The sequence below is a fragment of the Nematostella vectensis genome, chromosome 6 (assembly GCF_932526225.1).
Source record: "Nematostella vectensis chromosome 6, jaNemVect1.1, whole genome shotgun sequence".
In the NCBI taxonomy this organism is placed as follows: domain Eukaryota; kingdom Metazoa; phylum Cnidaria; class Anthozoa; order Actiniaria; family Edwardsiidae; genus Nematostella; species Nematostella vectensis.
In genome coordinates, this window is record NC_064039.1 from 11,961,701 (window position 1) to 11,975,283 (window position 13,583).

General features: G+C 40.7%; 1 protein-coding gene and 2 long non-coding RNA genes across 3 annotated transcripts; 1 reads left to right on the forward strand and 2 right to left on the reverse strand.

The window, feature by feature from the left end:
- Positions 1 to 2,901: 2,901 nt before the first annotated feature.
- On the reverse strand, positions 2,902 to 6,352 carry LOC125568000. Its single transcript, XR_007311986.1, has 2 exons — positions 6,018 to 6,352; positions 2,902 to 5,862 (listed from the first exon to the last, which is right to left on the reverse strand). It is a non-coding gene; the product is annotated as an uncharacterized LOC125568000 (long non-coding RNA).
- LOC125567996 lies at positions 5,794 to 8,066 on the forward strand. Its single transcript, XR_007311982.1, has 2 exons — positions 5,794 to 5,932; positions 6,979 to 8,066. It is a non-coding gene; the product is annotated as an uncharacterized LOC125567996 (long non-coding RNA).
- A 964-nt stretch (positions 8,067 to 9,030) lies between these two features.
- LOC5520911 (homeobox protein slou) lies at positions 9,031 to 13,440 on the reverse strand. Its single transcript, XM_001640781.3, has 2 exons — positions 10,527 to 13,440; positions 9,031 to 10,048 (listed from the first exon to the last, which is right to left on the reverse strand). Exons 1-2 carry the CDS (start codon positions 10,852 to 10,854, stop codon positions 9,549 to 9,551), a joined length of 828 nt encoding a protein of 275 aa, XP_001640831.1. The 5' UTR covers positions 10,855 to 13,440; the 3' UTR covers positions 9,031 to 9,548.
- Positions 13,441 to 13,583: the final 143 nt, after the last annotated feature.

The window sequence follows — 13,583 nt, forward strand, 5'->3', positions numbered from 1 at the left end:
TACCACACGTCATGCTTCCCCTGTACCACACGTCATAGTACCCCTGTACCACACGTCATAGTACCCCTGAATCACAAGTCACATTACCATAAAACGTAGCAAAATAAAGCAGGTACATTACACGAAGTCCCTAGTTTTTTTTTTTATAATGATAATACCCTATTCTGGTCCAAACACATCGAGAAAATCTACAACAACAAAAAAACGTGCCAGACACTTATTGATAAATACACAACCATACAAATCTATAATGCACTGATTCCATTGTACAGTCTAGAGTCAGAGGAACCTGTATGGAATCAGGGGAATCTGGTATTGGGGCTTGCACTGTGTCATCCTTGCTTCGGGATTCTAACCCTGTGCCACACGTTTCTACACACACGCACGCAGAGTACTCAATGCCCCCCCCCCCCCCCCCCCCCCCCCCCCCACAACAGAATTCCCCGTGTACTGCTCATACTTGGCGCATGCGCACATTATTGGTGCGCCCGCACTGCAACCACTTGCTTTAAGGAACAAATAAATAGTCATGTGATCAAGTTGCGTTATTGGAATACGTGTGTAATTTTAAGCTTAAAAGCTTATACGATTTTTTGTATGATTTTTTTAACAAACATTTGATTTCATCAGGCATATTTCCTCATATCAATATTTGGGTGACCTTAAATCTCGCTCGGCCAATCTCTTGGAGGCCTGGGTCTAAGGGCTTTTCAATACTTGTGTGATAAAGATTTGACCAAGCGATAAAGTTTTTTTTGACACATTTTTGCCTCGAGTCTCAAATTGAAAGGAATCAGCATTTTTCACCATGTTTTCTGGAGATCAGGGAGCGGGAAAACTTTAGCTCTCCTAAATATGGGCATCAATGTCCATATAAGGCAATGCATACGAAGGACACTATCCGTGGGGAATATGTTTGATATGTTTTTTTTATCCCCTCTTCTTCAATAAGCTCCCCAATAACGTAACTTTATTGCATCTGATACTTGATTAGAGCTAAAAATTCCTTTTTTCAAAAATAAAATAAAGAGATTTTGAAATAAGTTACATTTCTCTAATCAGCATCCCCCCTCATCCTCATCCCTTTTCCAGGTGAATAAAAAGGAATAGCCCCCCCCCGGGGCTTCTTCAAATTTTCAAGGTAAAACATGTATATGCAAATAGCATAAAAATGTACAAAATTAAAAAAAAAACTTTTTTAATAAAATGAATTATTATTTTTTTAAATTAATAAACGTATGCTTGAAGAAATTGCTATTCGCCCGGAATGTTTTAGTTATTTACCATATGATGGGAATATATCAGGTCTCCTACCCAAAATGAGGATTTTCGCCCTTTTTTACGTTTTATGACTAATTCGAAGACTCTTCATAACTTTTTAACAACAACAAAACTTTCAAAAAGCTTTCACGTTTTCACGTGTGTGGATTCCTGAACTTGATATTTCCAGACTTCTTAGGTCACCGCCTTTCGCCGCAAGTCTGGCTCTGCTCCTCCTTCATAAAAAAAATATTGAATTAATGTTTTTTGTTTGTTAAAAGGAACTCTTGCTAACCTGGAATACATTTTTATAAGGCGTCTTTGGTGGTTTGTGCGTGGATCCGTGACGTCACGATCGTTTAGTTTTGCCGGTGAGTAACCACAGACGGATAGCGGCTCTTACAAAGGCCGCGTGGATAATCAGCAATTAGCTTATTGCCTAATAGCCCACGGCAACAAACACTGAAGATAAAGTAAACAGGCTCTAATAAGCCTGGGTCAATTGTTTGACGGGGTCGCTGAGCACGACCCTTCAGACGCAATTAATAGCTCAGATTGATTGATGTCAATTTATACCTATTTATTACACGTCGGCTCAATTGCGTGTACTGAAGGTACGTTCATTGTGACAGTCGGGGTCTTTATTGCCTTTATTGGATCCAAGGCCTGCCCCCCTGGGACACCCCGTGCGCCCCGGTGAGGCCGCGGAATGAGGTGTTGCCGAAGCCCTTGGAAGATGATTGTCTCGAGCTCGATGTTTGTGTTCATCAAGTGGTGTTTACTTTGAGTAAAATAGTACAAGCTCTTGGCTAAATAGTTTGACAGATGGTTTCCTCGCGCGAGAGGCGCGCGCGTTTCTAATGATGCGTTCAGTAAGGCACTGATGCGCGAGTCACTACGCGGTACATGTGAAATCGCTCAGCGAAGATTAACCAGTAATTCACCTAGTGTGAGTTCCACAGTGGACCATTCAATGGCCATTTGCGGCTCGGCGAGTTTAATGTGTTTCCCAATTAGAACAGTTGGTCCAACTGCGACTCACAACACAATATCCGCTGGTAACCCGTTAAACAAATTGATAAATAGTACATTAGACTAGAGACAGTCGTAAACCATTCCTCTAATAAGCGCCGACAATTTACTCGCCTTTATCGAAATTCTTATTTTGTAATTTGGATGTGCGTTTGCCGGCCCGGACGTCATTAGCGTCATTATTAAATAATTACTTGTCCAGTGTGTGGCTTCTATAAGTCGTTACACGTGTTCGTGGTACCAGGGGGTTTGTGGCTATGCCCGATAGACAGCTGCAAGCCCATCGTACATACGCGAGGTACATCCCCAGAGCATAGGCCCCCAAAACACAACAAAGCCTATGTTTTAAGTGTAAGAATCACTTAATATAAACAAACCAATAATATGCAAGAGAACAATTTGCTAATGCAGCGGCATGCAGCGATGGTCTGATTGTATCATTAAGATACGTGAAGGAAGCCAATGCCTCGTAAGGAGTAAATTTGGCCCCCAACCAGGATTATTTAGTTGTCCCATCGCGTCCCACCATGGGCACAGCTTTGTTTATGGCCCAAGCAGAACAGCGAATCCGGCGTGCGCAAACAAAGCGCAACATTCACAACCTTTTTAATTACTCTCACCTATTGTGTGCTTTTTTCATTAAGTTTATTTACTTAGCTTTTGAAGGCCTTATTTAATTAAACTGTCCGCTGCGATTGATATCTCTTTTCTTCGTGTGAAAAAACTCAAGTAAAACAACCATGCCCTTTTCTGCACCAGAAAGTGTTACTCAATACAGGGTTCTTTGGAAAGTGCGTTTCATGAACTGGACAGACAGCACCATCACAACAAATCCGGCACGAACTCCGTGTTGTCAAATTCAGTAAGCAGGGCTAACGCAGACCCGATATTTGTATGGACAGTTTGTCAAAAATGTCAAGCATTTGCTATAGTAACAACTGGCCGAGGCGTGTACACGTATACATCAAACGACAAAATTTAATTAAAAACCGGCCGCAGTCTATTATTATTTTTAGATACCTAAAAACAAATAAACACTGCAACAATTCGTCTTTGGAATTGAGAACGCTTTTCGGCTTATTTTTGGAGCCACCCCTGCACGCATGGTTCTCGATTTCATATGATGGAAGGTTTGTAATTAAGCACTTCAAAGGTTAAATTGGAAGTGTGATAGCAGTATTGCAGATATTTATATTGCCTATGTTTGTGCAACCGCGTGATATGTCAGTGCTCAGAAACAGCCTCAGTCCGAGACGAAACGAAACAGCTTACGCCATCAACTGGCTATTTCTAGAAATGACGGATCGCTCTTCTCGTATCGCCCTCCATACAGGCCCGCATTCACATGGATTTCCAATTAGACGAAAACCTATATCTTTGTCGGCCGCTTTAATACCTTTAGGATCCGTAGCGCAGCGGGAAAGGCATTCACTCATTCCAGCCAGGCTTTAACCTCTTAATTTGCAAAGAGTGACCGACAAACTGTGGAAATATCAGCTCCTGTCTCCCCTCGCAAATGCAAAATGGGTGGCTGGAGCAGAGGCCAGGTGGAGGACCTTGAGAGCGTAGATTCCTTCAAAACTCTCAAGTATTGTAACAATAAAATATGGGAGGGAATTATGAAGCTTGGTATGTAGTCTTTAGCTCACTCTGATGTATTGACATAGACGAACTTGCTACGGGAGCGCGGACTAGAGTAGATACTCGTAACTAACACATAACCGATGCTACGGATGCCACAATTTGTCTGTTTCCTGTTACCCTAATTAGAGTTTCACTGACCAATGCAATTATTTAAGACAGCTTGAAAAAGCTGAAAAAGTATAAACTATATCCGTAGAAGGCGGTTTCAAAAAAACTTTGTTCGGCGTTAAATTACTGAAGTTTGACACACTTTCTGTTGAAGTAAATCGACTTCAATGCGCACTCCATGGATAACCACAACAGCGATTACAAAAACCAATAATGTCTTATTGCTTCTGAATTAACCTGTTTATATAATCATTTAGTACTATTAGCTTTCAAACTATGCAGTTAATCAAGTATTTTGTTAGGCCATTTTTAAACCCACATTAGACAAAAGGTTACCCATAGAGGCATTTCAAATAGTCTGATGGACTTTGTAATTTATTTCTTTAACTGTAGTTGTGTAAATACCTTGGTAAACATTGAGGAAATTGAGTAAAAAAGCGGTCTCGGCTTGTTCTGTTTGTTCAAGCACGAAGGGGGCGGGATAGAGGCTCTTGCCGAAATAATTAATCCTCTTCGAGTGCAGATTAGAGCAAGTTATCTGTGGCTTTTATACATTCTCGAGCTTAACGCTATATCCGTCCAAAAACACCGACTTCAATAATGATCGAGATCAATAGAACAATTAGTCCGAGACTTATTGTCAGATGAGTAAGAGACAACTTTGTCAAATCAAAAGAAAAAGAAAATCTTCCGTATCGAATCCATAAAAGGCTCAAAATAACTTGGTATTTGAGGTTCAAATACGTGATGCTTAGGATGGACTTATGTAAATAAAACAATCTTTTTTTTTAGAAAAAAATCAAAGTCAAAGGGATAAGTCGCGTGAGAACTCGGCTTTTCGGTTGAGATGCGACGCCAGAGATAACGTTGCTTTGATGGCATTATCTTCTGCAAACAAGCCACGTTCTCTACAGATCTAGCCTTTTCTTTGCAAATGAAAAACCAAACCCTAGCACCCACTACACACTAGATCATTAGATGCACATTGCATTTTAACACATCGAAAAAAGCACACTTGAGTTTTTTATTGAGTCTTGTCTTGAGGGTATACCACTTGGTGCCAACAGCATTTAAGCAAAGTGGATTGCTGTAAATTCTAGCTTAAACTTTGAAATGTGTGCATGAGCCTTTGGGACTCTTGATTAATGATAATTGATAAATTGTTGATACTGGAGTATCTGAAGTAGGGTATAGGATCCCTAGGTTTTGTAATAATCAATGCCCCGTTCAACCAAGCAAAAAGATCGGCATCTCCGGCGTCACTTTGTTTCGACTCTGAAAAAAGATTTGTGGAGCCATCTCATAAATCACTAAATCTTGGAGAATACTTTCGGCTAGTCATGGCCGTAGGGTATGCTAAGTTAATAATATAACCTGAGCTAACGCCGTTCTAGAGAAACAAATGTGCACTGAATCGATCACGAGTCAAATGGCCGCCATCTTTGATCCACACTGGTAGATGTTTCTAGCTTTTTTATCGAGCACGGCTTGTGTTTCGTGAGTATTCACTACACAATATTCAAAAGAAAATGACTAGAGTCATTGTATTACTACCGGTGTTTTTATTTGAAAAGCATGGGAAGATGCAGACTTGCCCCGTCTCCGTAAGTTATTAGTTTTGATGAACAGGAAGACATAATCAAGACAAAAAATCCCGGAAAACCACATAGGCCGCACTTACAGGCTCCATTGCGCACCATTTACACCAATTGAAGGATTAGTTTAGTGTAGGTTCACTGGCGCCGGTACAAGGCCTTGTTTTGTGGCTTTTTCAATGGCGGTGATTGTGCAGAAGTTTTCATGTCCTTATTTTTGACGCTGGGATAAAAAGTAATTACGGAAGCCTTCACCAAACCTGAAGACGCAGAGCTATACAATGGTTCTTTTGGTAAGGGTAGTAGTCTACCAGTAAGAATTCAATGCCAGGTTGGGACAATCTAGGACCATAAAAAGTCACTCCTTAACCCTCTCACCTTATTTTCAGAAGTCTAGATAGTCACCTCTGCATACACACCTAACCTAACACATTCTTCAATAAGGACACATCACTCCTGTATTACTGGTGGATAAGTTTGGCGCGATTTTTCAACTTCTTGTGGCCATCAAAGAGTTCATGGCACTAGTGCTATCTCAAACAGATAAATAGAGCACGTTAATAACTACTTCAGAGTGCCCCTTGTGTCTCCCTGTATGCGGTTCGCGGGAACCCCGCGAGGTTGAGCGTAATCTGTCGGGTAAACCTATCAATTATGCTGTGAGGAGGCATCAAACTCAGATAAAGAGCCACAGAAAAGTACGACTGCAATAATTCCAGTATTAGCGCACGGAATAATCACCAAATTTCTTTGATTTAATATAAAAATTCAATCGGACATAGAAGCTTTGAGCTGGCGTTTTAGGTAAGAAAAGATGTAAACTGCAGTTATATTTGCATCAAGATACTACACTAGCCATCTCGCGATCACGAACAAAATGTACACCACCAGATCGATCAAATATTTCAAAACAAAGCTAAGGCTATTTAATAACTTGCAACATTGACGTCGTTATTATCCTTGTATCATTTTAAAGCAAATACCACGTTCCTTACGCTCAATGGACCTCGAGTCACAACTTTAAGAACTTGCGGTCATTTAGCTCAAGTAATGAGCCAATAAAACCCTGGATTAACACTTTGAAATGATTACATATTAGAATCCAGCCTCTTAGTTCTAATACATTTTTAAAGGCGTGTAATTTTCGTCTCCATTTTTAATTAAATTCCTCGCTATGAGGCACACGTAGGGAGTAGAAAAGGCACCACGGGAAATAGACGTCTCTGAAAAACACGAATTCCCCCGAGGTTAATTTTAGTTCAAAGGGACCACGTCTCGAATATGTGCTTTTAATCTGCTACGTAGATAATTTGAGGTTCTATATTTGTCCATTTAACAGGATTCGTTTGGGATAGAGGTTTGAGACGATGAAAGTGAAAGCTTGAACAGCCACCTTCTTCAGACACAGAGAGTCGCGAGAGTCACTCATGAGAGTAGACCTTCTCTTGCAAGTGCTGACGAGTTTGTCACAGTGAAATCAGAGGCATGCAGACTGGTACTTTAACTGCCGTTACAAACACTAGCGGAGAATTGATCTTCAAGATACATTCTACACTTACGAGGACAAAAATAGGTCTTGGATTTTTTTGGTTGCATTTAAATGTAAAGTTACTACTTTCCCCTTTGTTTGATTTTATAATATTTGACCGTTAAAATTTTCCCAATTTGAAATATTATTATTTTGAATCATTCTTTGAGAGCCATTGAGAAAAAAAAAATGAACTAAGTGCGAGGACCGATTGCGAAGTAATACTCAGCTACCCACGGGTGATGTCAATTAGACACTGTAATAGCTTACCAACCCTCCTACAAACGTTAGCAAACAGCACGCTCACAGCCTGCTAAACCACCCCACGACACAAGACTGTTTAGCGTTCTTGCTTATACTCTATTTAATATGGCAGTTCAGTTTTTACATGTTAAGATATTTCTGTTGGTAGATGTTGAAACGGTCGTTTCTTTTTTATAAAATAGAAAAAGATAAAATCTAAAATTATTTTTTTAGAGGTTGTTTTAAGAGCAAGTTAAATGCCAATATTATTTGGTAACATTCGTTGCCAGACTAAATATATGATGTACCACTTTGTGAAATTAACATTTTGTTGAAGTTATGGATTTCCTACTTAGAAACAATGAATGATATTGCTAAATGGAACATAATAACGGTGAAGGCCAATTGGACGATTAGGTTTTACATTGAACAAAGTTCCGGAGATGCCGCCCACAAAGCTCTCTCAACACCTTACACAAGTATTTCTTTATTTATTTATTTCGCTTTTAAATTGAGGCTTGATTAAAACACAAGAATGTACAAACTTAAACACTTTAGGCATTGTGGGTTTATAAGTGTTCTAGTTATTCATGAATTTAAGGAGATTTATATTTGATAAAACAGGACAGTGAAATGGAATAAAGAGCATTCCGCCCCTAACAAAATGGCTATACTAACTGTTTGAACAAAGCAGACAACAACAGCAATCTGCCTAATGGGTTAAGAGAGGGCTAGATGTGCTCTGTGTGTACGAAAATGAATGGACTTCCCAGGGTTTTATAATCAATTAGGCTTCTGCAGAAGCCTAATGATCTAAAATAAGGATTCATTCGGCAAAAAGTAAAAAAACCCCTTACTTTTGTAATCTTAGCTTTAAAGGGACTCTGTTTGATCTGTTTGTGCTGTACAAGCCATATAGACATTAAACCTTTGGGTGTACACCCCACAGAAAGGATAATACAACAGAGAACATAGTCTTTTCGCAAACGTATAAAAGGGATGAAATAAGAAAGCCTCACGGGTTGTGATTAGATGAAAGGGTCGAGACGGTCCATTAAAAAGGTTTTATTTGAAAGGAACATGAGGAGTATGGATGTACGTGTAATGGGGCAAGGCGCTGTGCGGCCTGGCTAAACTTGCGCACTAATAGGACCCCAGTCAGAGGTTCCGCTCAAACCAAACATCCACAAATACTCCAGCAATTAGTAAACCCTAAGGTTCGGACGCTAACTCGTATCTAAATGCCTTTCTAAAAAAGCCTAACACACGCCGAAGTGGGGGTCACTAAAAACGTGCTGCGATCGCGCCGTGTTATCCCAGTTATTGCTTTTGTCGAGACCAATTTGGCTTCAATTTACCATGGGTAGAAGTGAACCAGCTATCTTCCATAATCCGTTTGTTAAGACTTGGCTTTTAGACACGGCGTGCTGTTAAGTGATAGGAGAGGGAAATGTTTTAGTCGAAGTAGATAATTCAACGAACGAAGACAACAAATCCCTCTAAAATGGCGGCCGAATGTTCTGCCTTCTGTTTTGAATCAATCTTCAGGATAAAACTAGAGGCTAAGTGAACTTCTATGCCCATATTCCCCAGTAGAACTGCACAATCAGAGACACCGTGTTAAGAATGAGACACAAGTTTAATAAGACTCATAGCCCGAATAGTTTGCTACAGAGTTGAACGCCAAATAAATAACATGGGTCTGTAGAGGGTTGCCCTTGAATCATTGATAAATGGAAGTCTAAGTCTGATTAAAGAACATAAGATCTAGAACTCTACTTAAATTATCTCAATACTTACAAAGAATCAAGCAAAAACTGAGTTTGCGAAACTGCAAGATGAGGATGACATTAAAAGCTCGATACAAGCTCGTTTTGTGGTTGGTAACACGCTGACTCGTTAGGCAAATATACAGCTATGCAGTAGTAGTGTAAAACTCGCTGTTTGGAATAAACAGAGCGCCCCCACACCCAAAATATACAGACTATTTATATAATATGGACACTATACTCAGTATGACCGAGTCATTTATATCGTTTCCTAATAATTTATATATCTATATATGTTACAGCTCTTGACTGTTGGGATCGTCCCCTGTAAATGGTGTTCTGCGGCAGCTTTGCTGTCCTTAGTGTGCGCTATAAGTGCCCGTAAGTGGGATGAGGTCGTATTATGTACGGCAGACTGCTACTCGACGTGTAGTAGTGCATTTGTGATGGGCATTGCGCTCCGCATAGGAAGCCCGGCGGATACCCGGCTAGACTAGCTGGTCCGTGAGGGATATTTGGCCGGGTAGGGGCCGTAACATCCATACCGGGGTTCTGCTTCTTCCATTTTGTGCGTCTGTTTTGAAACCATATTTTCACTTGGGTCTCCGTCAGTCCTAGAGACAGCGCAAGATTCAGTCTCTCGCACACAGATAAATACCTAGTGCTCTTAAATTTGTTTTCCAGTGCGACTAGTTGTTCGTATGTGAAAGCAGTCCTTGCTCTTCGAGGTTTGCCCTCCTTCGCGCGTTCCGTTGAGCCGCGTTTTCGTTTCGATTTGCTAGAGGACTTGGGGTCTTCGCCCGCTGCGTCCGTCGTTTCTTGGTCGGATCGAGATATATCCACATCAGATGCTTTATCCTTGTCTGGGTCTACAAAAAAGGGACTGGAATTATTTGCAGCCTAGGGTTTGACAGCTTAATAGTGATGGATAGTAGTGTGACCGCAAAGCAGTGCTAGAGTTCAGGAATTTCACGCTTATTGAAGCCAAGTGTAGCAGCTGATAGCGGAGTGTTATAGATATGCGGTCCGCTACATGCCACGGCTCATCGGCTCTAAGATACTCGCTCATCGATTCACGTATCAAGGAATACATTCTCAGGTTGAAATTTGCCCGGCAAGAAGCTAGTGTAGCTAGCGTGTGAGTTATGCATTTAGAACGGAGTCGAGATAAAGAGCTCTCGAGGGCGCACGAGAATGCTATAAGAGCACACTACTAATTCACAACACCTTCATATTGTATTAGGAATTGTTCATTACATTCCCGTTAACGGTACCTCATTATATAAAGTCAACACAACACGTTATGTACTATCTAGAGTAAATCGAATTAACCAGTTCTGTAAATACCTTGCGATTTGGTCTGAGGACGGTTATAGCGTGTAGCGTTCATCCACGGATGCCAAACTCCAGTTGGAGAAGTCGGTGTGGAGGAGCCTTCAGCGTCCGAGTCCCCGTCACTGTCGCTTGACCGGCGCCTGATCGTACTCGCCGTAAACTTGTTGGGATCGAGGATGTCTTTGACGGAGAAGGATGTGACGACGGGTCTGAGTTCTTCGTGAGTGGAGTCGGTGCCGGCATCGGGCTGTGAGTCCGAGTCAGAGACTGGCTCTTCGATCACTCCGTTCACTCTCGCTTCCATGGCAGACTGATCCGGCGCACAGTCAGGCCGCAGCATTTGAAGCCAAATGGTTTGTGTGTTTTTCTGTTGTGCGAATGCCTACTTACTGGCCCTCCGTGTGTCGCCTTTGGCTTCAGCTGCGCGTTTGGGGGTGGATTAAATTCGATGTCTGTACGAAAGCGGTGTTGCGAACAATAGTCAAACTCCTCGTGTGATTGGTCGAGCTTTGATTACTCTGGGAACGCGTAATCGCCCTCGAAATTAATTGAATGGATTGACAGTATAAGTGACGATGAATCCCGATGCCGATTAACACCTAATGTTCACTCGTCCCCGCTCTCTTACACACTGATCATTGGTGCCGATGATAAGGGTTTTTACATCGGGCAGGAAGCCACGAAGTCAAGCGGAACCATCAACCGAGGGGTGCTAAACCACTTTCCGATCAAATAAAGGGGGGTACTGAACTGCCTATACAACACAGCAGTGTTTTTGGATTGTGTACTTCACAGCTTGTGGCTCTTGTACTTTGCCGACCAAACAAACCAAGAAAATACCCTGTCGCTGTTCCACAGCCCGCCTTAAGTTTATAAAAGTTTCCCGTGACAATAAAGTATGTTTATATTCTGCACAGTATTGGCTTTGACAACCACATATTTCACTGCAGATTTTCTTAAGTAGGCTATTTTCAAAGGTACTTATTGGGGAAGCAATCGGATTTCGGAAGTGAGGTTTATTTTTTAGCCCTAAGGTAAACGCTTCTTAGAGCACTATACTGCAAATATTTAGAACTATTTGTCAATATTGAGTCACAGAAATCGTGACCGGAAAAGACACAACAAAGCGGTTTACTTGTGCTTCCAAGCGCGCAGAGGACCAATTTGTGGTGTTTGCTAGAATCACAACAATATAACGTTGTGTGTATATACTTGACTTTGATTACTAGGTAAAATTTGATTAAGTAATTGTAATCCAATTAATGGTTGGTCGCACGACCCCTAGTGCTAGCAAAGACTTGTATTTACAAAGAAGAATGAACACTTCGTACAAACAAACAGCAAAAGGTTACCTTTAAACCAAGCTTGGTAAATTTAATTAAATTAGGAAAACTCCGCGAAACCGGCAAAGTCACGCGTTACAATGGCGCACAGTATTTGCGTATAATAAAGCCGTGAATTATAAATGTATTTAATCAGTAAGGCTTGTAACAGCGTGATGCGACGGAGTGAAATCGTCTAATAGAGATATCAGTCCATTTTATCAGATCGGAGAGTTTATCTGTTACAAGGACGGCAATCGAGAACTCGGCTCGGATTTATAGCTACAAAGTGATAAGCCCTGAGCTCTTTACTGGCGCAATAACTATACTAATAAGCACACAATTAGGAGCAATCTACGAAAGTCAGGAAGATCGTATCGTTCGCGCGAGACCTCCACAAACTTTCACACATAATGTTGTTATTTTAAAGAGGTCAGACATGTGATCTGCTTCAAAAAGTACCAAACGTTAATTTCGAGAGTTTTAAAGGTTGAGTGAGCAAGGCGGCCTTTTTGCTCTTTTCTTTACAGAACAATATAATCACATTCAAAGTTTTTATTAACTTCTCTGAAAAGAGCTTGCGGCTGGAAGGGCGGGCTTGTGTAAGGGGGCTGAACGAATAGCATTGATTAGCTTAAACTCGTCATTGCTTATCATGTTGAACCCAGACGGTAGCCGTGAAATTATCAGCACAACTCCTTGCCGTAACAGGTGCTCTTGCTTTGCTTGAAAAAGTTTATTCATCATGTCTGGCAGAGAGTTCAGACCCCTTCTCAGCAGCGATTTCCTCCTCACTCGCTGTTACTATCATGAGCGACAAAAGCGCGCACAGTAAAAAAGGTATTCTTCGGGTACATAGAAAAGGAAATTAAGGTTTGAGCTTAAAAAGGCGATTGCGCGAACTGTGTGGGGACTTCGGTGCGAATCAAATTAGAAAAAACACCATTCGCATGACTACAAGCGGGTAAAGGTGTGAGTGTAAGTCAATACGTATAAGGAAGTGATCTAGGGTTTATTCTGTCGAAAAGACAATCGCACAAAACACAACACATCAACAGAGAAAAAACCTGCCGGATGTTACAATATTTCTTTAATGTCAAGGCCTGCACATTCCAGTCCAAAAGAGAAATAAATCTTAGTTTGGAGATCGAGTTAAAATGACATTTGCTTGCTGAAAGGCTCTACTTAAGCTGCTATCAATAAAGACCACTTTAAGAGTCACTAAGCCTTGTATTCTAAAGACGGTTTAGAAGGAAGTGAGGACGATTTTGTTTTCAAAACATTGAAGACACTTAAAGCTATTTTTCTAGACAGTTATACGGGCTTTTTATTGTTTTGGGAGTGATTGTTTTTGAAAAGGTAAAAATGCAAGCGCACTAAAACCAAGTTTAATTGAGCTTAATATTGAAAAGAACGGAAAACAAACCATCTAAAGGTTTTTTTTTACTCGTTAGCAAGTTTTGTTAGAACGCGTGCCACTACATGTTCCAAGAATGATGCTCCTAATGTCTTTCTAAGTACAGCGGATGGAAAATTCTGTGTAGTATTAAAATATAATATATATACCCTATGCAATAAGAATAAAACAACAATTCTCAACTAGGCATTGCATTAACGAGAAAAGATAAGATAAAGTCCTTAAGAAAATGTTCTTTATTTTAATATCAAAAGCTTTTTTGCCTTTTTTCCTTAGATAACGAGGCTAATCTTTCTGGAAATTGAATTCACTATTAATAATAAGGGCATT

Bases quoted from the DNA above. Each gene is read 5' to 3' on its own strand.
- LOC5520911 (XM_001640781.3), bottom strand. From the start codon at position 10,854: ATGCTGCGGCCTGACTGTGCGCCGGATCAGTCTGCCATGGAAGCGAGA. The intron at 10,049-10,526 runs GTATTTACAGAA...CCTTTTTTGTAG, and splicing joins TCCTCAGACCAAATCGCAAG to ACCCAGACAAGGATAAAGCA.